The 26,207-nt window shown below is 40.4% G+C and overlaps 1 protein-coding gene across 1 annotated transcript in view; it reads right to left on the reverse strand.

Moving 5' to 3' along the window:
- Window positions 1-10,607, reverse strand: part of RASSF5 (Ras association domain family member 5) — a 109,311-nt gene extending 98,704 nt beyond the window's left edge. Inside the window, exon 1 of the mRNA XM_051998508.1 lies at window positions 10,099-10,607. Within this exon, the coding sequence (XP_051854468.1) occupies window positions 10,099-10,549 (451 nt within the window). The 5' untranslated portion in view covers window positions 10,550-10,607. The remainder of the gene's footprint in view (window positions 1-10,098) is intronic.
- Between the last annotated feature and the right edge of the window lie 15,600 nt (window positions 10,608-26,207).

Here is a 26,207-nt window from a genome sequence, read left to right on the forward strand (position 1 = left end):
TTATAATTTCTAGTTCTTACTACTACTGTTGTTGTTTAGTTGTTTTAGTCATGCCCACTTCTTTGGGATCCCATTTGGTGTTTTCTGAGCAAACACATGAGTGGTTTGCCATTTAATTCTTCACTTTATTTTACAGATGAGGAAACTGAGTGAAATAAGGTTAGGTGACTTGAATAGAAGTGTACAACTACAAGTGTCTGAGACCAGATTTGAACTCAAGTCTGCCTGACTCCAAGCCTAGTTCCCTTATCCCTTATGCCACTTAGCTTCTGTACTGCTGCTACTCCTGCTCTTGTTGCTGCTGCTGTTACTGCTACTACGACTACTCCTGCTGTTATTATTGCTGCTGCTATTGCTGTTACTGCTACTGCTACTATTACTATCATGTTGCTGCTGCTGCTGCTGCTACTGTTACTACTGCTACCATTACTTCAACTATTCCTGCTGTTATTGCTGCTGCTACTGTTGCTACAAGTACTAGTATCATATTGCTGCTACTCCTCCTCCTGCTGCTACTTGCTATTGCTGCTACTACTGCTACTACTGTCGCTACCACTGCTGCTACAACTACTAGTATCACATTGCTGCTACCACTACTACTATTACTTCAATTATTCCTGCTACTGCTGCTACAAGTACTAGTATCACATTGCTGCTACTTCTGCTGCTTTACTACTACTGCTACTGCTACTGCTGCTACTACTACTGCAAGAGCTGAGCTCAAAACATAATACTACAAGAGCTGAGTTCAAGAAAAGAACACTACAGATGGAGAAGTCAAGCAAAGAAACCCTTTGGTTGCCACAGGGAAGCCACACAAAGGTGACTATTCTTCTCAGAATGAAGGAAAAACAACACAGCAAGAAAAACTCCAAGCAGTTCACAGCTCTAAGGTGAACACAATTCCCTGTGGCAAGCTGACAAACAGGTGATTGAGGCAAGTGAAAACAAGATTCAGGGTGGGAGCTAAGGATAAGGAGGAGATTAAACAGGTTGATCTTGGAGGCTGAAAACAGTCCTGCCCAGTGGAAGGGAGATCTACTAGAATGATGAGCTTTCTGTCAACAGGTACAATAGTCTTAGATAAGGGTTCATAATCTTTTTGTTTTGTTTTATTTTTTGGTATGATGAGTCCTTTAGCAATCTGGTGAAGACTGTGAAGTCCTCCTCAATATGTCTTTAACTGTTGTGGAGTCAAGTTTCCAATCATGTTCACTCTTTGTGCCTCATTTGTGATTCCATATCCAAATATACTGAAGTAGTTTGCTATCTCCTTCTTCAGTACATTTACAGAGGAGGAAACAGGATTAAGTGACTTGCCCACAGTCACACAATAGCTAGTAAGTGTCCAGGCTGATTTCGAATTCAGGAAGATGAGTCTTCTATACCATGTGCCATTTAGCTGCCCCAGTGTTTTTAATTGCATAAAACAGAATACATCGAATTCCAAGGGAAACCAATTATGTTGAAATATACTTATCTAACATCTATGTATAAACAAAGTCATGGACCCCAGTTTAAGAGCCTCTACTCTCAAGAGCTAGTATTTATAAAAGCTTTAAAGTTTACAAGGCACATTATAACATCTTTTTTGAATCTCACAACAACAGTGGGAGGTAAGTGCTATTATTTTCCCCATGTTACAGACGAAATTGAGACAGACAGCAATTAAGTCACTTGCCCAGAGTCACACAGGCTTTGGATTTGAACTTCGGATCCAAAAAATAACATAATTATTATATATCTTAGTCTTCTTGATTTCAGGTTTCACACTCTATCTACTTGATTAACTAGCTGACCATGCAGCTCCATTAGGGCCAGACCCCAGAAATGGAACATGGGGCTCCCTAAGAGCAGTTAAGGGTATTCAAAGCTTCTCCTCAATGCCTATATAGATTCAATTATATTTGAAGCTCTTCCCCCTGCACTGAATAAGTACACTACCCAACTCATTACAGAAAGTACTTTGCAAACCATGATACATTGCTATAGAAATGTCATCTAGGGCAGCTGAAAATGATGGATAACAACAAATTATTCTTTAATATCATGACAAGGTCCTGATGCAAACAGATAATACTAACAGCATTCTTTTTCCCAATTATACTTCTTAATGAATTATTTTCTATAGTTAGCTTTTTTACTTCTTTTTCCATTTTACCAATTCTACTTTTTATTTTTTACTTTGTATTTTTAAAAAATATGTATTTATTTGAAACTAAATTAAAAAATAGAAAAAGAAAAACAGAAAAGGAAAATAAAAACAAAACATTGTCATGTGCCCAGCAGAACACCAGGAAAGATTCAAAATATGTAAAAACAAATTTCCATTTTAAGAAAGCACATATGATAATAAAATAGATTATATTCATGATTGTCCATCTTTTCTTTGTTTCCTTATAAGTTAGTTCTATGCTGTGCATTTTTTACTTTATTCTTTTTTTTCCTCTTTTCATCCCCCCAACTTCCCCAAGCAGGCTATAATTAAGCACGTGTGTGTGTGTGTGTGTGTACACATACATACATGTGTACACTTACATATATATAGACATGCATCTACAACAACTTTAATTTGGCTGACACAGAATATAGATCTCTCTCTCGATTAAATCTTTAAGTTTGGCTTTGTCTAAAAGCAATGATTACTAGCCCTACTTTTTTTCTAATAAATTATATTCCTGATCCTTGTTTTAATGTTTGTGTATATTTCTCATTTCCAATGTCTGTTAACTTTTCTACTTTAATATTACTCCTTAACTTGCCTTGCTATTATTTAACCTCCTTCTACCCATACAGAATCCTTAAACAATGAACAGGGCCAACTAACATAGCCAAGTTTGGCATATAAATATTTGATATTCCAGTAACTATACCCCTCATGAAGGGGATGTCAATGGCCCAAAGGGGACATTCCTAGGCATAGGGACCTGGGAATCCAGCCAGAAAGCAGGCTCCAAGTTTCTTTGTTTACTATTCCCTCTTGGAATTTTATAAAGGAATTTCTCCCCCAGTCCTCCTGTACTTCATCTTACATTGAACAAACTCAGTTTCAGTTGCTGATGGGAATTACTAAAGCATGTTTTTTTTTGTTTTGTTTTGTTTTGGTTTTTTTGCTTATAACTTCGTTAAAGAGAAGAACCCCAAATAAAGGCTTGGAAATGGGGGCAAGCTGAAGACATGAAAGAGAGCTTTCCAATAATAAAAAGATCATTGGTTTTGTAACCAATAGACTAAAGTTCCAGAGTTGGTTCTGATACTGGGATGGGAGGTGGAAAAAATGCTTAACTTAGAGAAAAGAGTCACAGGTCCATATTTCACCTCTAAAACTTGCTAGCTACACAATCATGGACAAGTCAGTTAATCTTTTGGAGACTCAATTTTCTCATCTACAAAATGGAAGTAATACTAGACATAGTATCCATTCCCACTCTCCCATGTAATAAAGATTAATAAGCTAATAGAAGTAAAAGTTAAAAGTTTTTGCAAACTTTAAAAGGATATGTATATATATGCCTGCTATTAAACTGCAAATGAATTTCATTCCATTTGTATAGTTTCATCTCTGAGGCTATTCTGACTCTGATGTTCTATAATTCCATGAAATGTACACATATAATATTCCTATCTAGCCATAGTATGGCTGGGGGCCAATTATTCCACACCTGGGTAGTGTAGTAGATGAAACTAAAATCAGAAATACTTGAGTTCAAATCTAGTGTCAAACACGCATTTGTGTATACTTGGATATGTCACTTAACAGTTATTTGCCCCAGTTACTTCATCTGTAAAATGGGGATAATAATAGCCTTTATCTTACAAAGGCTGTTGGGAGGATGGATTAAACAATAACTATAAAGTACATAGCAAAGGACCAGGTACATAATAGGTATTAAGCTATTATTATTATTGGGCAGCTAAGTAGTATAGTGGATAGAATGTGGAGCCTGGAGGCAGGCAGACCCAAATTCAAATGCAGCTTCAGACAGATGTATGACCCTGTTTGCCTCAGTTTCCTCATTTGTAAAATGAGCTGCAGAAGGAAATGGCAAACCACTCCAGTATCCTTGCCAAGAAAACTTCAAATAAGGTCATGAAGAACTGAACATGACTGAAAAATGACTGAACCACAAAAATTATTATTATAAGGAAAATACTTGTCCTATATCCTCATAGAGATATTGTGAGGAAAGTTCTTTGTAAGCCACAAAGTCCTATATTAACCTGACTATTATCATTCACAGTGGCAGGGGTGATGGAAGATGAATTTTTGCTGTAATAAACACTGTATGAGAGCTTTGCCTTTCAAAAAATCCCTGCTCTTTCACTCTGTTTCTGTCTCTCTTTGCCTCTGTCTGTTCTCTGTGTCTGTCTCTCTGTTTCTTACAATCCTTTCTATTCAATTCTTATTCTAGTGCCTCCGTTCAGCCTGGAGCCAACCTTGTGTTATTGAAGGTTATACCAGTGGTGTTTTAACTTGAAGAGATCCTAACAAGCTAGAAAGGCTTTGAACCCGGACCAGGGATAAATTGGTTGTCAGTAGTTTAAGGATCAGCTTAGCCACATTTGAAGAGACGCCAGAGAAGCAGTTAAGTTTCTGTGGAAACAATGTTGGGTATAGAAACTCAGAAGACCTAGATTCAATGTTGCCTCTGTCACTTACCAAGCTGGGTTAGCTTAGTCAACATTTCTCTTGGACTTCAGTTTATCTTTAGGATGAATGGGCTGAAGCTACTTTTAGTCCCAGCTGTGTGATTCTATGAAGACCTAGGGGAGGAGGGAGAGAGGGTAAAGCTACTCTCTTTTACTATTATTATTTTATTAGTCATGTTGTGCAAAAGACACAAATCGAAAGGGGAGAAAAAAGGAAAAAAATTCAGAAATTGAAAAAGGTATGCTTCCATCTGCATTAAGACTCCATCAGTTCTTTCTCTGGAAGTGGATAGCATTTTTTAATCATAAATCCTCTAGAATTGTCTTGAATCATTGTATTGCTGTGAATAGCTAAGTAATTCACAGTTGATCATCGTACAATATTTCTGTTACTATGTGCAGTGTTCTCCTGTCCTGCCTACTTTACTTTGCATCAATTTATATGTCTTTCTCAGTTTATCTGAAACTGCTTGCTCATCATTGCACAGTAATATTACTTTACAATTATATATCACAACTTGTTTAGCCATTCTTCAACAGATGGACATCCCCTCATTTTCCAGGTCTTTGCCACTACAAAAAGAGTTGCATAGCTCTCTCAAAGATAACCTACAAAGACAGAGAGGAACTGTGATTTGTGTTGGTAGACCTATGAAGTGGCAGATCCCTGAAGTATTGAAGATTAAAAACTCATTTTTCCAATATGGAAAATGAATACTTCCAGCTGTTACCCCTCTTCCAGATGTTAACTTCATGCTCCAACTGATGGTTTCATAGCTCTTTTCTTTCCTAGTTCATTATCATTAGCTCATTCCTAAATCTGGAGACATTTAAACCTTGATAAGGAGTTACTTGTGAGACATAAGCTATCCTCAGCTAATACTACTAGAACAAATATAGAGCCACTGGCACCCAGGAATAGTGAGCTGGAGCTGCAATGAACCCCCTTTGGTGGCAAGAGTTGTAACACAAGGAAATCCCTCAAAGAAACCTCCTTTCATTAGCTTCAGAAAGGCTCACTAGACCCAAAGTTTTCTCCATGATTTCCCCAAAAGATAGAATTTGAAAGTGATCCACTCTGCTTATAAAAGATAGGGAATCACAGAAAATCAATATGCAAAAGGATTCCAGAGATTCAAAATTCTCATATACCAAGACCCTGAAAAGTGACGTGACTTTCCTAAAGATATGAAAACTATTAATTTGTTCAATATTTTAGGGTTTGTTAAGAGCTTCACATAAGTTATCTCATCTGATCCTCACAAAGAACGTCAATATTATTATCATCATTTTACAGATGAGGAAGTTGAGGCACAGAAAGGGTATGGTCTTGCCTAGGATTAGGCAACTAATTGAGTATCTGAGGCTGCATTTGAATTCAAGTCTTTCTGATTCCATGTTTAGTGCTCTGGCCTGAAGCTGAAGCCAAGTTTTTTGTTTTGTTTTGTTTTGTTTTGTTTTTACTTTCTCTCCTCCCTTCCTCCTCCCTCCTCCCCTCATATAATATAGCCTGACACAAAGTTAAAATGAATACACCTTTACATCCTTGCTTGGGGCCAAGGAAAAGGATTTCTGATACTCATTTACTTGGTGTCAACACAAAAAATTAACTAAAAACTTTTATGCAACTTTAGTTTTGTTAAATAAGTTAACCTAATAGTTCTCTCAGCCCTACCCTTCATTCTTACTCTATTAGAATCTCTCAATTGCCCTAGCCCAGCTACAGGTCACATTCTGAGAGAATCCTTCAGATTAAAAGGATTCTTGATGTCATCAAGTTGAATCTTCCTTTCTTAGACTGCCTCATATCTAGCCTCTTGCTGTCATTTAGTCCTTTCAGTTTTATCTGACTCTTTGTGACCTTATTTGGGGTTTTCTTGGCAAAGACACTCCAGTCGTTTTGTCATTTCCTTTTCCAGTTCATTTTACAGATGAGGAAACTGAGGCAAACAGGGTTAAGTAATTTGCCTAGGATCGTACAACTAGTAACTGTCAGAGGTCAGCTCTTTTTCCTAAAAGAAGATAAGCTCCTTGAGGGTAGGTCTTAGTTTTATTTTTTCTCCCAGTGTATTTCTAGCACTTAACACAAGTGCTTAATAAAGGCTTGTTGACTGAGTGTGACTTCTCCCTCTATCAACCCAAGTGATCACCCTCTCTTCACTTTAATAAGTGCTTTTTGTGGCTGTGGATAGATTAAAAAAAAAAAATCATCACCTGGTAGTGACCCTCTAGTTAAGAGCCTCTACAAGTTTAATTGGACTGGTCCTGAAAATACTGCCAAGTCCATTATCTTTCCAATTTGGTAAGACCTTCTAGGATTTGCTCTGCTGTCATAACAAAACAAGGACCTAAGCTCACGTCCTTGCCATAGTGAAGCATCAGGATAGGACTTAATGTCAAATAACAAGTCCTGTTTCTTTAGTACCTTTAATCCTGGGGAAGGATTCATTATATTAATGAAAAGGATGAAGTCCAATGTGGAAATCTATCCAACTCAATGAAACTGTCACTTATTAAGTTCTCTCTTTTATATCATGATTTCAATATATTACTGGTTGGCATAAGAAATTAAATGGGAGGGGCAGCTAGTTGATGTAGTGAATAGAGCACCAACCCTGAAGTCAGGAGGACCTGAACTCAAATCTGGTCTCAGACAGGCACACAACCCTAATGGTCTCAGGAAAAGAAAAGAAAAGAAGAGAGAGAGAGAGAGAGAGAGAGAGAGAGAGAGAGAGAGAGAGAGAGAGAAGAGAGAGAGAGAGAGAGAGAAGAGAGAGAGAAGAGAGAAGAGAGAGAGAGAGGAGAGAGAGAGAGAAGAGAGAGAGAGAGAGAGGAGAGAGAGAGAGAAGAGAGAGAGAAGAGAGAGAGAGAGAAGAGAGAGAGAGAAGAGAGAGAGAGAGAAGAGAGAGAGAGAGAAGAGAGAGAGAGAGAGAAGAGAGAGAGAGAGAGAGGAGAGAGAGAGAGAGAGAGAGAGAGAAAGAAAGAAGAGAGAGAGAGAGAAGAGAGAAAGAAAGAAAGAAAAAGAGAAAGAAACAAAAAGAGAAAAAAAAGAAAGAAAGAAAGAGGGAATTTGGGAGAAGCTTTGCAGAAGCTGCAGATGACTCTCAAAGGCCAGGAAATGACACCGAAAAAAATTTTAAACTCATAAATGCATAAATATATGTACAGCATTTTATCATGTCAACCCACTTTTATCTTTTACTACCATAATAATTCAGAATTCTTCTCTGGTATGAAGGGAGAGCTAAGAAAATTTTAGGCAGATTTTCCAGATCACAGGAGTGCTATGTAATCTTAACCCCTGAGATAAGGAAAGAATAATTGTACTGTGTATATAAATCAGTAGAGATTATCGTTTTTTTAAAGGATAGACCTGAGATTTCATTGGTAACAACAACAACAACAAAATCAAAAAACTCCGTTGAGGAAATTCCTTCTACCAATACCAATCAGCCCTAACTCTTGAACTTGGAATCTTAGCTGCTTGAAGTCACTGAGAAATAAATGACTTGCCCAGGAACACAGTATGTGTTAGAGGTAGGATTCCTGATTCAGAGGCTTGCTTCCATTCTAATGAGAGTATTTTTTGGACACTGTAACCCAGCAATCTTGGCACCACATACTCCTTTATCAGCTAGTCTATGGAAGAATCAACTCTCATATGTGATGAGAAAGAAAATGAGGATCTAGTCACTAACTACAGAATAGCCTGCATATTTCTATACATTCAAATGTAAACACATATTCATATACAAAGACGAGTATACATTCTATACATACAAGGTACCCCTTATATGACATCCCTGAATAGGTCAAAACATAAATTTTTAAAAATCGTATTAAGAGATTTCAGGATCAATATCAACGCTCCAACCCTGCCCCCAAACAAGGCCATAATAAAGACAATGCCCAGTGGAAAAATGAATACTGTCTCAATCCTTTGCCATGTAAAATGAAGAGAGAACAGAGATAGGAGTGGATGGATGCTCTCCTAGGTCTCTTCCTGTAATTTTTAAAAACTGAACTGGAGTATCTGCCTTTCCTCTGTAGCAAAGTATAGACTGCCATAGGCATACACCAGGAGAAGTGAGGGATGCTTGCTAAAGAGAATCATAGGAATATCCCACCTGGTTTCTCTGGAATGTCAGAAGCATTTCTAAAGCTTTCTGGACAGAGGGAGGTTATACTTTGATTTTTCCTTCATTGGTATTGGAAGAGCTCTAACAGCAGCTGTATGTAGTCATGTTCTCAACCTCTAACTACTCCTGCCTGAGCCACACTTAAGGTCTTCCTCCTTTTTCCTCCTACAGCCCAGGGAAGACTGCAGCAGGATGCACAAATCACAGAGTCTGCTGTGGTCTACACAGACAGATATGCACATTAGCAATCTGAAGTGTTTGAAAGAAAGCTTCTTTCCAATGCCATACTCCAGGTGCTAGGGAGTTAAGGGAACTACCCAGAAAGGCATTTCTAGGGAAGGATTCAAACCAAAGCCCACTTGTGGTGCTTGTCAGAGGCTATGAAACTATTTAAATTGAGAGATTTTTTTAAATGAATCTATTAAATTCTTCGCCAAGGACTGCAACATTCTTTAGAAAGGAAACACACCCATTAAAGAGATCTATACCCTCTACCAGGATAGAGAAAATACGGGCAACAATACAGACACCCAAGAGCACTGCAGAGTTACTCAGAAAATCCATATTCTAGGTGACCAGTGATTTATTATGTATGTATGCTGAGGGAGGGAGAAGAGTGGATGAGAGCCAATAGGGGCTTGAGAGCTACAGAGGGAGGGAAACCACACAGAGCTGGATAATTTTAGAGGATGATAATAACTACTGCAGGAATCTAGGAGGAGGAGGAAGAGGAAGGAGATAAAAACAGAGACTTAAATTCAAAGATTTCAGAGGTCATTGAGTGGTTATGATCTTGTTTTCTCCTTATATCGCAATCTATTTCCAACAACAGGGGGTTTTCCTCTACCCCTACCCCAAAGATTGTTACGTAATCCTCCAACGAGGGGATAAGGATGGGGCTTTGCCCATTCTAGTAAACAATCAGGCGTGTTATGAATCCCTATATACAACAGCCAAATCACAACACCAGCAGCAGTCATACAGCCTAGGGGTCATTAGGTGAGAACCGCAAATGGGATAAATGCCTAGGCGGCAATCCAGTGCCCTTGGCGAGTAGCCCCAAGCATTTCAGCGAGGAGATATGGGATATCCTTCCTAAATCCTTCCCCAGGCAAACATCAAAAGGTTCTAGATGCATGACAGGAGTTATATAGTAGAAAAGGTAGGGTACCCCCAAATATGCCCTCCAGAGATTTCTTGAGGTCAGAGAATTTTTTTTCCCGGATTGAGGGCGCTTCTCTAGGGCTGATTCGCCACCTCTATCCCGCTGCCCTCTGCCCACCCCTCACCCCTTCCCGATCTCACTCACTGGCGCAGTGTAACGCCCGCTGTCGCACCTCCCGGCCGCACAGATCACACCAGCCCGGGTCAGCCCGCAGCGCCAGCTCGATGAAGCAGTGCCCCTCGCCGCGCTCAGCCGGGACGCGCGGGTCCCGTGGCTGCTCGAAGATGCTCCTCACGTCCGGGGGTCGCGGCGCCCCGGGGCGCCGCCGCAGCCTCTGCTGAAGCCCAGGTCGGAGGGAGCGAGGGAGCCTGGGGGGCCGGGGCTGCGGCTCCACGTCCCCCACCAGCGCCCCCCGAGCTCCTCGTCCCTCGTGCGCTCCGGGCGCGGAGAGGGGCAGGGAGCCGCAGCGGCGCGGAGTCCGCCCGGGTCGTGGAGGAGGCTCGGGGCCACTCAGGCTCTGTAGGAAGCGCGGGGGCTCGGGGTCCAGCAGGAGCGAATAAGGGCGCTGCCCGATAGCCGGGGACGCCATGGCCATACCCGGCTTGCCGCAGCTCCCTAAGACTGCAACGCGACTCCCGAGCCAGCCCCGGGAGAAGGGGCGGCCCCCGCCGGGCGCGCCTTTAAAGGGACCGCAGCCAGCGGGGAGGGCCGGGGGCGGGGAGATGGAGGGAGGGGTAGGTGAAAGAAATGAACTAATAGACGACTTGAAGGAATGGAGGGATGCGTCGTGGGGGATTGGTAGCGCGGGAGCACGTTGTTGGTTTACAGCCTGTCTCCCTAATTTCTCTTGGGGAGGGCCCCGAGAAACTCTGGGCAGGTGAGGAAGCAGAGAACAGGAGCCTAAAAATATTTCTGCAGAAACCCTCCTGTCTCTACTCCTACTACATTTTAGCCCCTTTCATGCCGGTAATTATCCCTCTCCTAGTTCTGCATGTCACACACACACACACACACACACACACACACACACACACACACACACACACACCTTTCACCCCCAACCCAAATCCCCACCGGATCTGAAACTGGCCCACGCTCTCAGCCAAGAAATCGGCATGAAAAGAGAAATGGACAGTTGTTTATCTGGATGTCCCTAAGAAGTATATGGTTTAGCGAGGAGGTGGGGGATGAGGGAGGGGAATAAGGAGGAAGAGAGTAATATCTCACCTGATGTATTTCCCCCACCTCCCCCATTCCCTTATATCCCTAGCCACCGAGGAGATTTCTCTTCCTCCTTGGGAAATTTTCGTTTTGACTAAATTTATTGGCCTCTTCTGTTCCCTTCACTCCCTACGCGAAGAGAAAAGGTAGAGGTTGGTCTGGAGAGCGAGTGGGTAGATATCTAGCCAAAGCCAACTCCCCCGCACCCTTGCACTAAGTCCCAAGACGCTTTTAGAGACGCCCCAGGACGCTGTCATGTCCCTACCCATGCTTCCTTTTCTTAGCTTGAGAAACTGTCTCAACTTGTAGGAAAGGCTGTAAAGGCCAGACTTTCACTTTTGATTGAAGCCTCCTTTCCCTCCTCTCCTCTCCCTCTCCCCCAAACCTTGTCAAGCAGCCTTTAAGGCAAGGAGACAAGAAAAACCTTAGTAAGATATTAATGGTAAAGGTGGACCCCTGAACGGGAAGAATCGTTCATCCCCCACAACGATTTTGGTTTGAATTGAGGGGAATTTCCCTTCGCAAAATGGGTTCACCTTTCCCCTACAGCTGCCAGAGTAATAACTGTTCTAAGGAGCCAATGATAATAGTTAATATTTATACTGCTTTGGGGTTTATAAAATCCTTTATATATGTTCATAAAATTTGTTATTTATAGCAACCCTATCACTTAGGTGGTATTATTATCCCCAGTTTTCAACTGAGGAAATTGAGGCAGATGAGGATTTACCCAGGTATATACAAGTAGCAAGTATCTAAAGCTAAATTTGAACTCAGGTCTCCTGACTCCAAATCCAGTTCTCTGTATTTGATATCAAGCATGGTGGGGGTGGAGATAAAACCCAGTTTATGCTTTCCATAAAGCACCTTTTATATCTGTGAAGTTTAAAGGATTCTGCACTAGATGGGTTTCTGCCCATAGCATCCTAGCTGAAGGAAGATTGTCAGAAGAAGCAGGAGCCTCTATCCTCCCTTGGAAGGAGAAACTGATGTAGAAGTCATATTGACTTCAAACTTAGGCATCTCATTTCTCATCTTAAAACAAGAGACACTAATATCTTCTGGTAGATTAGTCATGTCCAGTAGATCTTTATCTCATCTGTGCCATGGAATCCTTCTAGGATCTTCCATGTCCCTAGACTACTCCACAAATTTAGCCATTTTCCTGGAGTCTTCAAGAGGATTCTTATTTTTGCTCATTTCTTGGAGTGATCCGATTTCCCTGGAAATTCTTCTAACCATGCTGGGGAATTTCCAATCTGCTTTATTGAAACTGTTCTATGCCTGCCCAGAGTCATGGATGTCCCGGGAGATTCTGGAGATTCTTCAGTTTGTGTTTCTACATGATCTGGGTTATCACTGGAGTCCAGAGCTCCATGCAAGAGGAGGCCTCTTTATCACAGGGACTGGAATACTACACATATTGAAAAATGACATAGCAGTATGGTATGATGCAAAGGGCACCAGATTTGAAGTAAAAGATTTGTTACTTCCTACTTGGGAGACTTTGGTCAAATCATTTAATATCTCTAAACCATAATTTCCTCATCTGTAAAACAAAAAGATTAGTCTAGAAAATAGTGTCAAATGTGATGATCCACAGTATTCTTGAGTGTTCCTAAGTAAGGTTAAAATGTAATTGGGATAGCCAGGTAAATAAAAATTTTAAATTAAGTCAAAAGGTGGTCCTTAGGTACGTATTAATGACCCCTATTTCTATTTGAGTTTGACATTATTTGTATAGATGGCCACTTCCAGCTTCAATAAATTCAATTCATTAAACATTTATGAGATTCCTACAAGGAGCCATGCATTGGAATATAATTATAAAAAAGTTCCTATCCTCAAGGAACTTACAATCTAATAGACTAAATCTCTAAAGCTATTATATTATTATTATCTGATCCTCACATTCCTCATCTATAACATGAAAATAGTTGGGCTAGATGACCTCTGAGTTTGTTTAGACCTCTAAAATCTACATTCCTGTGCCTGCCCAGCAGTAGCAAAAGCCAAAGCTCCACAACAAAGAGGGCATCTAGCTGTGAAAAAAAAGTGTGTGTGTATGTGGAGAGGATTGTTCAACAGGGACAGGGTGGACACAAACCTTCAGTGTGATCTTAGCTGCTCTGAACTGTATTTTCCTTTTCTGTAAAGCAGGGGGAAACGAATCCTGGCTTCTCTCTACCACTTAGAACTAGTAGGGAATAAAATCAGAGACCAATTGCAGAGAAGCTTTCAGATCCATTGTGGGTGGTTATTGGGGGTGGGGAGAAACTGCTGAGGCAATGTTATTCCTAGATTTTTACTACTAAATACATAAAGGGAAAACCTCAAAATAGGGATGGGTTTTGTCATGCTCTTCCCCATTTTTCCTGTAAGCATCGCACCTGTGGGGGCCTGCATAACTAATAAATATGTCTGCCCTTATTCAACCCTCTGTTATCCATCCATCTCCATGGGCTTGGCAAATAGTCATTAGGTCTCTTGATCCACCCAAGCAGAGAACATTCAGAGAGATTATTCCCCTCCAGAAAGGCAGAAAGCTCTGATGAGGAAGGAGGTAAGCCATTTATAAACAGACAGGATTCCCAACCATATTAGAACAGAGTGAAGAAGATCCTTATATTAAATCATATAAGGGAAGATTATCTCAAAGCAAGCTCAGAGAGATAAACAGAAGGTTTATTAAAGAAGGAAGTTCCATCTCCCCATGTAGGTCGGGGCATCTGGCTCAATTGCATCACCCAGTCACCTAGTATTAGAGGATCAAAATACCAAACTGTACTGATTACAAGGACAAATTTTGGGGAGGTATTTAATTTAGTTTCCCAGTCTCTTCAGAGGCTGCATCTTATTTTTTTTACATGATAAAAGTTTGGATAACCAAATTTAATTTTGAAATAACCTTTTAATTCTATTTAACAATAAGCATTTCTTCAGTGCTTGCTCTTTGCAAAGGACTATGCTAGTCACAGGGCTTCCCAGTGTTTAAAAATGACACAGATCTTCCCCTCAAGAAGCATATACTCTTTTTTTTTCTTTTTTGAGACTGGATCTCCTTATCTTGATCAGGATGGGTATGCAGTGGCTACTTGTGGACAGATCTCACAACACTGATGACCACAGACACTTTGACCTGCTCTTTTGCTGACTTTGGTCATCTTTAGGCAGTCTAGTGCAATCTTCCACACTCCCCAATATGTGGTCTCACCATATTAGCACCAGACAATGGCTCTAACTCTATTGCAGCTCAGAACTCCAGAGCTCAAGGGATCCTCAGCTTCAACCTCACAGTGGTAAGAATTACTGGCATTAAACTACCACACTGGGCCAAGAAACTTACATTCTTTTAGGGGGAAGGAGGAACAGACAAGGTAGCTTTGAAGTTAAAGGTCCTGGTTTCAAATCCTGCCACTGATGTTTTCGACCTTAGGCAAACCATATAATTTCCCTGGGTTACAATTTTAAACTATAAAAATGGGGGAGTTGAAATAAATATGACTCCTGAGGTTAATTCCTACCTTAAATCTCTGATTTTATGAGATATGCAGATAAGAATAATACCAGTCAACATGTGATGGGGTTGGAGAAGAAATCCAGATAATCTAGAAATCTTGTAAAATGTGAGTCATTTTTTTTTCTCTGTGGGGGAAATCCATTTTATCCCTGATGGATAAGGAAAGGTTTCATGGACATGACCTCTGAGCTGATCTTTTTAAGAGGAGAAGAATCCCAAGAGATGGAGATGAGGATGGGTGCATTCCAAACATGAGGATGGCTTATAAAAAGCACAGGGAAGAAGGAAATGAAATCTCAAGCTCAAGAAGGAGCTAATATTTCACTTTGACTGGAAGATTGAGTGCATAATGTGATATAAGTCTGGAAAAGTAGGTGGGAGAGAGCCAGATTGTGGCAGCCCAGGATGAGGACGGTTTTCCCCCTTACTTTTTTATAGGTAATAGGAACTGTGGCAGCATGTCATAGTAAATAGAGGCAAATCTCAAAGCCAGGAAAACCAAAGTCCCTGTATATTGACGATATGTGAGTGTCATTTAATATATGGATATCCAGTACTCTAGACAACTCTCTATTTAGAAGGTACTGATCTGCACTGGGAGAAGTAGTTTTGTTGTCTGAGAGTTCCCTATACCAATGAAATCATGTACAGTCCCTATCTTTAATAGAAACTGAAGACTTTCCATGGTGGGAATGATATAATCAGATCCTGACTTTGGGAAGATAGCATAGTGTAATGTTGCATGCAAGATTTGGAAGCAGACCTGGATTTAAATCCTGCTTCAGACCCTTAATAGATGTCTAATCCTGGATTTAACTTGACCTTGGTATGCCTCAGTTTTGTTCTCTGTTAAATGGGGATAATAATAGCGCCTGCCTCACTGGAATTGTCCTAAGGATTACATGAGATAAAGGATGCAAAGGATTTTGCAAACTTTAAGTCAGCATGATATGTAAATGTCAGCTATTATTATTCTGGCTGCTTTGTGAAGGATGGATTAGAGAAGAAGGAAGCCCAAAAAAATCACATCCAGTGCCATGATTCTTTTTTTTGTCCTCTCCTGAAGCATGCATGTTTGTTTTGTCAATCCACTGTGATGAGTCCCTTGGGGGTAATTGAGGATTACAGTGTTATAGGAGTGACAGAGCAAAGTCTCCATTGACCTTGGGAAGCAGACAATTGTGTGAATAATTCAGGCCTTAAAAAATCCTCCCCTCTAGTACTCCCTTCAACCCCACCAGTTGTTTGAATAGATGCCCTAGTCATGAGTTGCTATGTTGAGCATTTCTGAAGGAAAAGGCTGTTCCTCCTAGAAGGGACTCTTCCCCAAACTCTTCTTCCCCGGGATTGGAATGAAGATAAAAACTTCAGATAAAATAGCTCAATGCAACAGACTTTAAACATTTATCAAGTTTACTAGAAGGTTATATGATGTAAGTCAAGATAATGAGTTCTGTGGGATGTAACTGGGAAGTATTTCAATGCCCCTGTTCCCCAAACAAGACTGTAATCTACTGGGACATGGTTCCTTTCTTAGGCTTAAGCATCAATGGGTTATATCTCTCCCGCCATGAGCATCTATTTGTAATTAGAGCTAAATTCCCCTAACCTGATGACCCCATCCCCAATTCCAAGCCAAAATAAGGGGTGCTGTAGGGATCAAATCCTAAATCGCAAATTCCATGTAGGACCAAGTATTGACTAGGGTAGGGCTGCCAGGTGGTATAATAGAGCAATGTACCTGCAATCAAGAAGATTGTGTTCAAATCCATCTTCATCCTCTTTCTAGCCATGGGATCCTGAGAAAATCACTTAACCCCACTGGCCTCAGTTTTTTTTTTTTTTTAATCTGTGAAATGAGCTGGAGAACCACTTCAGTATCTTTGCCAAGAAAACCCCAAATGGGGTCAATAAGAGTTGGCCATGACTGAAATGACTAAATAACAACAATTGACTAGAGGAAAGGGGACAAAATACTTATGTCTGCTGCCTGAAAGTTGTGTTTTTTTGTTTGTTTGTTTTTTTAGCTAAATCATTCTTTGGCCATTCAGGCTGGGGCTGCTGGCAGTAATATTCTCAACTAGAAATTTTTCTCCAAGTTGGCAAAACTTCTTGGCTCCAAATTGGAGACTTTTTTACCCATGATTCATACAAAGCATGACCTGCTTATGGCATTATGGGTATGAAAGGGTAAGGAGAGTTTGTCTTAGTGTGGATGTGCTGGAAGGAAATGCATCAGACTCCTGCAGAGGTGTCATCAGAAAGGGCCAAGAACCCTATACAATAAAGCTGTTTGGAGTATTTCTCTCCCTCTTCTTTCCTCATATACTCTATGATTGAAATGATGAAGAAGGAAACATGTTGCTATTTTTCAGTTGTTCATTTGTGTCCAATTCTTCATGATTGCCATACTGTCTATGGGGTTTTCTTGACAAAGACACTGGAGTGCTTGCCATTTCCTTCTCCAGTAATTAAGACAAACAGAGCTTAAATGGCTTGCCCAGTGTCTAAGGTCAGGTTTGAACTCAGATCTTCCTGGCTCCAGGTCCTGTGCTCTATCCACTTTGCCACTTAAGAAATATAAAGGTTATGGAGTTGGAAGAGACTTGAGAGGCCATCTAATTTAACCCTTTCATTATAGATAAGGAAACTGAAGTCTAGTGACTTAACTGAAGTCATTCATTAAGGAAGTAGCAGAGTAGAAAGGAAGGGAGAGATTATTGCTCTAACAAGAGTCTAACAAGCAAAGGAGAAGTGAGTCGTGTTTTTGTTTTACTTTCAAGCATTTTTCTGCAGTCTGTGAATCCCCAACGTCACTGGAGATCCCCAGTGACTTCCACTAAATTTTTTTAGCCAACCTCTAAGAATGGAAAGGCTGAGGGTGGAGGTTCACCACCAGAACTTGGGGGAACAGTGCAAACTTTTTAGGAAAACTTCCCTTGTTCTTGGTTAAGTGCAGAATCAACAGTTCTCCAGCAGAAAGACTAAATTTTTTTTTTACCCTTTCCCCATAGAGAGGAGATTCCCTATGAGTAACTAAGCCTTGATAACGGGAGGAACTAAGGCTTATGGTAATGCCCCATCTAAGTGCGGAGTGGACCCCAGGTTCTGAAAGGCTGGGACTGTAGGGTACTAGTCCTGGCAGGCCTCACTTAACTAAGAAGCCTTTTGAATATAGGCTAAGTGACTATGGGGCTAAGAATAAGGATCAAGGAGGATTTCATTTTAGAGCTGAGAAAACAGTTCCAGAGAGGATAAGTGATTTGTCCAGCGTAGCACACTTTGAGGGAAAGAAAGAGGATTTGAACTCATGTCTCCTCATTCCGGAGTTGATATTGTTTCTACTGGCTTCAGATTCAATGTCACAATTGTTTTGTTTTTTAATAACTTTTTATTGACAGAATCCATGCCAGGGTAATTTTTTACAGCATTATCCCTTGCATTCACCTCTGTTCTGATTTTTCCCCTCCCTTCCTCCATTCCCTCCCCTAGATGGCAAGCAGTCCTTGTTGAATAGGTTACAGTATATCCTAGATACAATATATGTGTGCAGAACCGAACAGTTTTCTTGTTGCACAGGGAGAATTGGATTCAGAAGGTATAAATAACCCGGGAAGAAAAAACAGAAATGCAAGCAGTTTATATTCATTTCCCAGTGTTCTTTCTTTGGGTGTAGCTGCTTCTGTCCATCTTTGATCAATTAAAGCTCTCTTTATCGAAGAGATCCACTTCCATCAGAATACATCCTCAAACAGTATCATTGTTGAGGTAATGTCACAATTGTTTATGAAGGTGCTTCCTATGAGTTAGTCACTGGGAGTACAAAGGCAAAAATGAAACAGCTCCTGACCCCAGTGAGCTTTTATTCTGTAGGATACGAGCTAGCAAATTTGCAGGTGGGCTAAATCATACTAGGGAAAGGCTCATCATCACCAACTGGTTGACCTAGTGGGTAATGAATTCTTTTGGCCACCATAACTTACAAATGGGGCAGCTAGGTGGTACAATGGATAAAGTGTTGGGCTAGGAATTAAGAAGACAAGTTCAAATCCAGCTTCGGATACTTACAAGCTTTTTGACGCTGGCCAAGTCAATTAACCCTGCTTGCCTTGATTTCCTCATCTGTAAAATGAGCTAGAAAAGAAAATGGCAAACCATCCCAGTATTTCTCCCTAGAAAATCCTAAATAGGATCAGGAGGAGTCAAATATCACTGAACTGAATTTACAAACACTGTCTATTAAGGAATAAAGTATAAGTTCCTTAACGGCCAGACTATTTTCTTTTTTTCTATCTCCATTGCCCAGTATAGTGCCTAAACACATAAAAGGCATTTAATAAATGCTCATTAAAATTTAATAGAATTGCCAACTTCAGTGATGCAAGAAGGAGCAAACATATGAAGCATTAAAAAGAACCAAAGTAACTAATCTTCACTAAGCTGGATATGAAGGAAAGGAAGGTCTTTGATCTCATTCTGTAAATATTCTCTGTTAAAGTAGCAGAATCTGGAGCAGATGGGGATGCTCCACCACCATCACAATTACGTAAAGATCTGTTTTTTTTTTCTGACTCCTTCAATGCAGAGGCTTGAGGGGGATTTACTGGCCTGAGGCCTCAGGTATACTTACAAAGAGAGGTCAGGACTTGGTGGGGCTACTCCAGCAAATAACCAGTCCATGCTCTCGGGAATATTGGGTCTCAAGTCACAGCTGGCCCTGGAAGTAGATTTATATAGCAGAACTCACAATGGAATATCATTCCAACTCTGGTTGCTGGCCAAGGTTATGACATTTTCTTCTCTTTTGCTAATTGGGCTTTTTATATACACTTGAGTTAGAACTCTACCTTAGCACACTTGGCTCTCTGACCATTCTGGGAACACAGAGGTCTGACCAACAAGGTAACTGTGACCTAGGGACAAATTACACTGAGCTTCACTTCATCATTTTACAGAGAGGCATAGAGTGGGGAGTGTCTTGCTCAAGGTTGAGCAATGATTGTGGGGTCGAGAATAAGGATCTTAGAATCAGGGATTTTAGAGACCATCCAGTCCATCCCCCTAATTTCAAAGCTGAAAAAAAATAACTGAATCTCAGAGATATTAAGTGATTTACCTAGAATCACACAGATTATAAGGGACAGAAGGAACATCTGAGCTCATGTCCCTCCCTCTAGAGCTGATGCTGTTTCTACCAACTCCAGATTCTATTCCACAAGCCAGAATTTGAGGCTGGGGCTTTGTGATTCCAGCTCCTCTTCTCCTTTCACTATGTCATGAGAAGGGGAGGGAATGTGTTTATTTTTAGGAGTTCAATGACGCCACCTCTATCCTGGTCTCAATTTTGAAATTGATAATTCTAAGCTACTTCAGTTGGGCTCACGATAAGGATTATTTTTTCTTCTTTCTGATTTGGAAAAAGTAAAATATTCCAATTGGATTTGCATCAACTTTTCTTTCTTGGCTAGCTAGAGAGGGAGAGCTCTAGGCTGAGGCTCCCTGCATTCCAGTTCATCTCCCAACCTCACCAGAGGGGCAGGAAGCCATGGAATGCAGTTGGAGACATAAGCAGGATACCAGCAGAAGGGAGCCTGTGAAGACACAGAGGTCTCCCCCAACTCTTTGTATCCTCCTCCCAATCTCAGGCTGGGCAGGGTGAAGGGCTGCAGAGAGAGGGGCAGTGCTGCTACCTTTGATGAGGAGCCAGAAGCTGGGAGCTAGACCAGAAGGCGGTCTGGACCAACTCCAGCCATGCTGGGCTGCTCCTTCCTAGCTTCCAGTTATGGCATGTTTGATCAAGGACTTTTAGAATGCTACAAAGGAAAGAGGTCACATATAAAATAATCTATAACAGTGCTTGGAAATATAAGAATCTCCAAACTGACTGCCCTCTAGCCACCTTTCCTTTATTGTCTCTCCTAAACTAACTGTATAAAACTGAGCAAATCATGAAATCTCTCTGGCCCTAAGAACCTTCATCTAAAAGATGTATTTGACATCTGTCTTCTCCCCTGTTTCTGAGATACACTTTGAGAAAATGGAAGGGATAGGATTCTAGAGATGCAGCTAGACTGTGCAGTGGATAGAGATCTGAGTCCAAAGTCAGGAAGACCTGAATTCAAATTCAACCTCAGACACCAGATGGGCAAGAAACTTAAAGCTGTTTGCCTCAATTTCCTCATCTATAAAATAAGCTAGTGAAGGAAATAGCAAACTACTCTAGTATCTTTGCCAAGGAAACTCCAGCTGGGATCACAAAGAGTCAGACATGACTAAAATGACTCAATAACAAAAGTGGACCTAGGTATTTGAAGAGAAAGGCTATTGAAACCTTAGGGCATTATTCTCAATGTCTCTTGAAGTTCTGTTAGTCTTGGGTGCATGGCCTCGGCTCACTTAGAATGAGATTAATATGACAGAGAAGATCTTACCCAGGTTTAAGCTTTGCTTCTGAAATATCAGAAACTTGGTCATTTTACTTACCAAACATCTATATTTGACTTTCAGGGTCACCTGAACTGTCACAGAGAGTCCTACTTGATCTCATTGAGACCAATGTGCGATATCTAGCCATAGTAACAGATGCCCAGGGAGGCCAATTCAAGGAGTTTCCTTCAAGGTCATGAGTGACAGCAGCTTCAACCTAAAATTCAACAGTGACAAACCAACCAGCTAGAAGCCACCTTACTGCAAAGGACCAGGAGGCTAAACTGCACTTGCCTTTCCCACTCTCATTGTCCTTCCTAGATATAGTTAGGAAGAGGAGAGGAATTGTTGTACATTCTTGTCAGTCATGTCCAACTTCATGACCCCACTGGGGATTTCCTTGGCAGAGATACTAGAATGGTTTACAGTTTCCTTCTGTAGCTCATTTTACAGATGAGGAAACTGAGGCACACAGGTTTAAGTGGATTGTCCAAGGTCACACTATGTGTTTGAAGCCAGATTTCAACTTGGGAAGGTGAGTCTTTTTTGACTCCATGCCCAGTATTCCATCCATTGCTCCAACTGGCTACCCTAGGGGTTTGGAGTAGTTAAATTCAAATCCTCTCAGACACTTAAACGCTGGATGATCCTAGGCAAGTCTTGTAAATTCTCAGCTTCAGTCTCCTCATCTGTAAATGAGGATAATAATAACACCTACCACATAAGACTTTTTTGAGGACTAAATGAGAAACACATATAAAGTGTTTTATAAATCTTAAGGCAATATCTAAATGCTATTGGTGGTCGTGATGATGATGATGATGAGTCTTTAGATTAGATTCAAGCTCTTTATTTATGCAGCAGTCCAGGCCAGATACAAACTTGTAAAAAACCATTCTCTGGTATTTAGAAATTGTTTGTATTTCTAAAGGAAAACAAGTCTCTGGAAAATGGTGCATGTCATACCTCACAGTTACATGGGGATCTTTAGTTCATAAAGGCTTTGCTGGCAGATATCAAGCTTTGACACATCATACCAACATGGAAAGGCTTTTAATATGGGTCCCAGTGACAGACTGCTGGTTGTTTGAGGATCAACTTCACTAACCAAAGAGAGAATCATGACGGCACTCATTAAGATGATAATTTTTTGGCCATGGCAATTTATGAATCAGATAAGGATGGGACATATGATTTCATTAGCATAGGGAATTCCCAAATGAGGGAACTCCCTGTCTACATTGATTGGCACCTTCTTTGTATTTGTTTTAAAATTAAATTTCATTTCTTTTCAATGAATAAGCATTTTTATTACCTTACCACTTACCCTCCCCCATTGAGAAGAAAACCCTTGGAACAAATATGCAACGTTAAGAAAAATGAATCCTCATATCAGCCATGTACAAAAAAAGGATCTCATTCCGTGTCTTGAGTCCATTACCACTCTTGCAGGAGGTGGGTAGTATGCTTTCACAATGATTCTCTAGAATCATGGCTGGTCAATGCATTAATTAGAATTCTATCTTTTTTATCAACAGTATTTTATTTTTCGAAATACATGTAAAGATAGTTTTCAACATTCATTTTTGTAAGATACTGTGTTCTAAAATTTTTCTCCTTTTCTCCTTTATCTCTCCCTCCCCCAAGACAACAAGCAATCTGTTATAAGTTTAAAATCTGCATTTCTTTGAAACATATTTCCATATTTGTTATGTTGACCAAAAGGGAAAAAAAACACGAGAAAGAAAAAGCAAACAAACAAACCAAAAAAAAAAAAAAAAAAAAGAGAGAGAGAGAGAGAGAGAGAGAGATGAAAATACTATGCTTCAATCCACATGATCCATATGAATTCTGTACTTCTCTTTCTGAATGTGGCTGGCATTTTCCATCCCAAGTAATTCTCTTGAATTATAGCACTGCTGCCAAGAGCCAAGTTCATCATAGTTGATCATCACATAATCTTATTGTTTCTGTGTATAATATTCTCCTGGTTCTGCTCATGTCACTCAGCCTCAGTTCATGTAAGTCTTTCTAGGCTTTTCAGAGTTCTATCTTATTTGCAATTTATAGTATTAGATAGTAGCCTAGAACTCTGAGGTTCAGTGACTTATCCAGAACCTCATCACCAGTATCAGAGCCTAAGCTTGAGCCCAGGTCTTCATTGGCCATCCATTGCTTCTAAAGCCAGATTTCTGTCCATTATATCACATTACCTCTCATAAATTAGATAAAAATACAAACTGTTTCTCAGTTGGGAGTGACCTTTTCTGTTTCTAAAGTTTTGGTGATAGAGTAGTGGAAAGGGAGGAGAGACAAAGGGAGCTAAAACTCACATACTTCATGGGCAAACATTAATTTAACTGCTTGAATTCATAATGCATGATCTTTGTCCATTGATCAAGGAACTGACACATTTTTGGATGAATGAACTATGTTCATTTGGCATTTTTATGACAAATGAGACCAGAAGACAAACTAGAAATACAAAGATATGATCATTGCAGCATATGTGCCAACATTATATTATCCATGAATTTTCCAACTCTTAGAGACCTCAGGAGATATTTAATTCAATATACATCCAACACTGCAAACCAGCTTATCTGATACAGCAGCATATCCTGCCTAAGAGAAAGAAGACACCATCTGCTACTATTTTGACTGGGACCTCTTCTGAGGACCTAGAGCTCAAGAGCCCTGGAAATTGCCACACTCCCCTTGGAGATCACAGGTCTGCTTTCCATGAAACTACTTATACCAGTCACCAATTGCCACAGGCAGAAAGAGAAATTTAAGTTCCAAGGATTGCCCTGCCCATCCAGAATATTTATCCAACTTCCAACCTGCCCTCTACAGTCATCATCTAGGGGAGAGATCCCTATGGAGAAGGCTCCATTTGTTGAACAATTGAGATCTGTAGGGCATACAAGCCAACTCAACTGAAGCATCAAGGCTTCTGAGAGAGAAACAGCAAATGGCATGGGTCAAACAAATCAAACCACTATCGCCTAGACCTAAGACCCTGGTGAAGAATATCTTGTAGGGGTTCTATACTGGCTATATTTTTCTCCTTACCCTATCTTGTAACTCTTTGATGAACTACATCAATTGTACACTGATCTCTACACTCAAGTCCATTGCCCCAAGAATTATAGTGATTTCATGCCATGAGTTTTGCCCACCAACCCAGCTACCAGCCTAGAACTTGCAGCTATTACAAGGGGATCGTCCCTTGTGGAGTCAATTGCTTTGTTGATGTCTCTTCAGCAACTACTGAATCCCTGAAAAATAAAGTTATTTCCATCAAGGATCTTGGAATTATCAAATGTTTAACATCAAAAATAGATATGGCTTTTCTCAATAGAAATAACCCTAAAGGCTCTTACCTGATGTGCTAGGCTCCCTGGCATTCACAGCTCACAATATCACTACCCGTCAAAGTTTAAACATTAGGGATAGTAGGGGGTTGAAAAGTCAAATCATCTGTCTCTTTGAATAGTCCTTTCTCTAGACTCTGACACTTTTCTTGGACTTATTCCTCAACCATTAGCATACTTCACATTTGTCAAACCCTCCCCATACAAAGTGATTTGGAATCCTGTGTTATCATCATACTCCATTCTCCATCCCCAAACTGCTCATCCCTTTGCACCCATCCCTCTCAATTCTAAGCCCAAATACTCACTCCAGATCAACCTGCCCCTTCCACTGTGCCCCCTAGAATTCCTGATTTAGAGCTCACAAAATTGATTTCATCTTAAGACTCTACCTTTCCTACTTTATTCATATTCTGGCTCTCACTGAGATCTGACTCTCTCCAGAAGTCTGATATCCCTAGACATTCTTTCCAGTATTGGTTTCTATTCACTCATACACAAATCAAGGATATGCTGGTAAATGGTTAACAACTGTCTCACTAGGGGGAAAATGTATTAACAATACAGTTTTAGATTTAATCTACATTAACATTTTCTCCATCATTTTCTAAATCTCTACAAACAAAATAAGTTAAGCTCTGGTGTGTAACCTTTGCTGATTTTAAGGTTGTAAATGCTCATACTGAAAATTTACATATCAGCTCATGACTCCAGCAGACCCCCTTCTCACACTTTATTGCTCATAGTGGTAGAAGTGGAATACCTTGCTCCCTCTTGCCACTTTTCTGTTTTCATGTTGCCACCATCACCAAGGAATTTCTCTTCCTTTGAAGTTCATTCATTACATATGTATCACCCAAATCAATATTTCAGGAGCTGTGATCTATGCCTACCCTCCCAAATTCTCTTTCCTTCCTCAATGAAGATTATTGCCTGGCTCATTCTTTTTCTCCATCCCAACTCTAGCCTTTATGCTATGGGATCTCAACATATGTATTAATACTTCCTAAATTATCCTAACTTTCCAGTTCTAAGTTATTCATTGTTGATGATCTACTCATTATATTCTGCCTTAGCTATATATAGAAATGCCCATACCCTCAATTTTGCCATCATCCACAAATATTCCACTTCTGTGCTCCTGAACTCCAAAATTCCTTATCCCATTTATTATTCTATCTCTTCCTCTCTTTTATGTCCCTTTTCCCTGCTCTATTTCCTTACTAGGACTTCCAGTCCATCCTCTTTGAGTTCTTTCCCAGACCTTCCCAGACTATCAGCCTTACTATGGCCATACTTTCCTCTTTTCTCTATCTTGACCTCTTGATGAATTATATAAATTCCATACTGTTTTCTATACTCAAGTCCATTGCCCCCTTATCCTATTGCTCTCATGCTTCACCAAGCCTCAACATTGGATTAGTTCACTAATCACTCCTAAATGTAGCTGGAGAAAATCATGGAGTTGTGCTGAATGGATCTTCTACAATTTTTTGTTACATAATTTCAACTGACACTTCTCTACAGCAAGCCAAGCCTTTCAAATCTCCCTATTTAATTCACTAACCTATCCTCCACAGTCATTTTCCAAAACCTCTTCATCTCTTTTCAAGCTCCCTGTGGTGCCCCTACTTCCATCTTCTCAGCTGAGGATTTTTTCTCATATTTCACGGAAAAAACTGAGGCCATTTACTGAGATCTTTATCATC

Source organism: Antechinus flavipes, chromosome 4, assembly GCF_016432865.1.
Source record: "Antechinus flavipes isolate AdamAnt ecotype Samford, QLD, Australia chromosome 4, AdamAnt_v2, whole genome shotgun sequence".
In the NCBI taxonomy this organism is placed as follows: domain Eukaryota; kingdom Metazoa; phylum Chordata; class Mammalia; order Dasyuromorphia; family Dasyuridae; genus Antechinus; species Antechinus flavipes.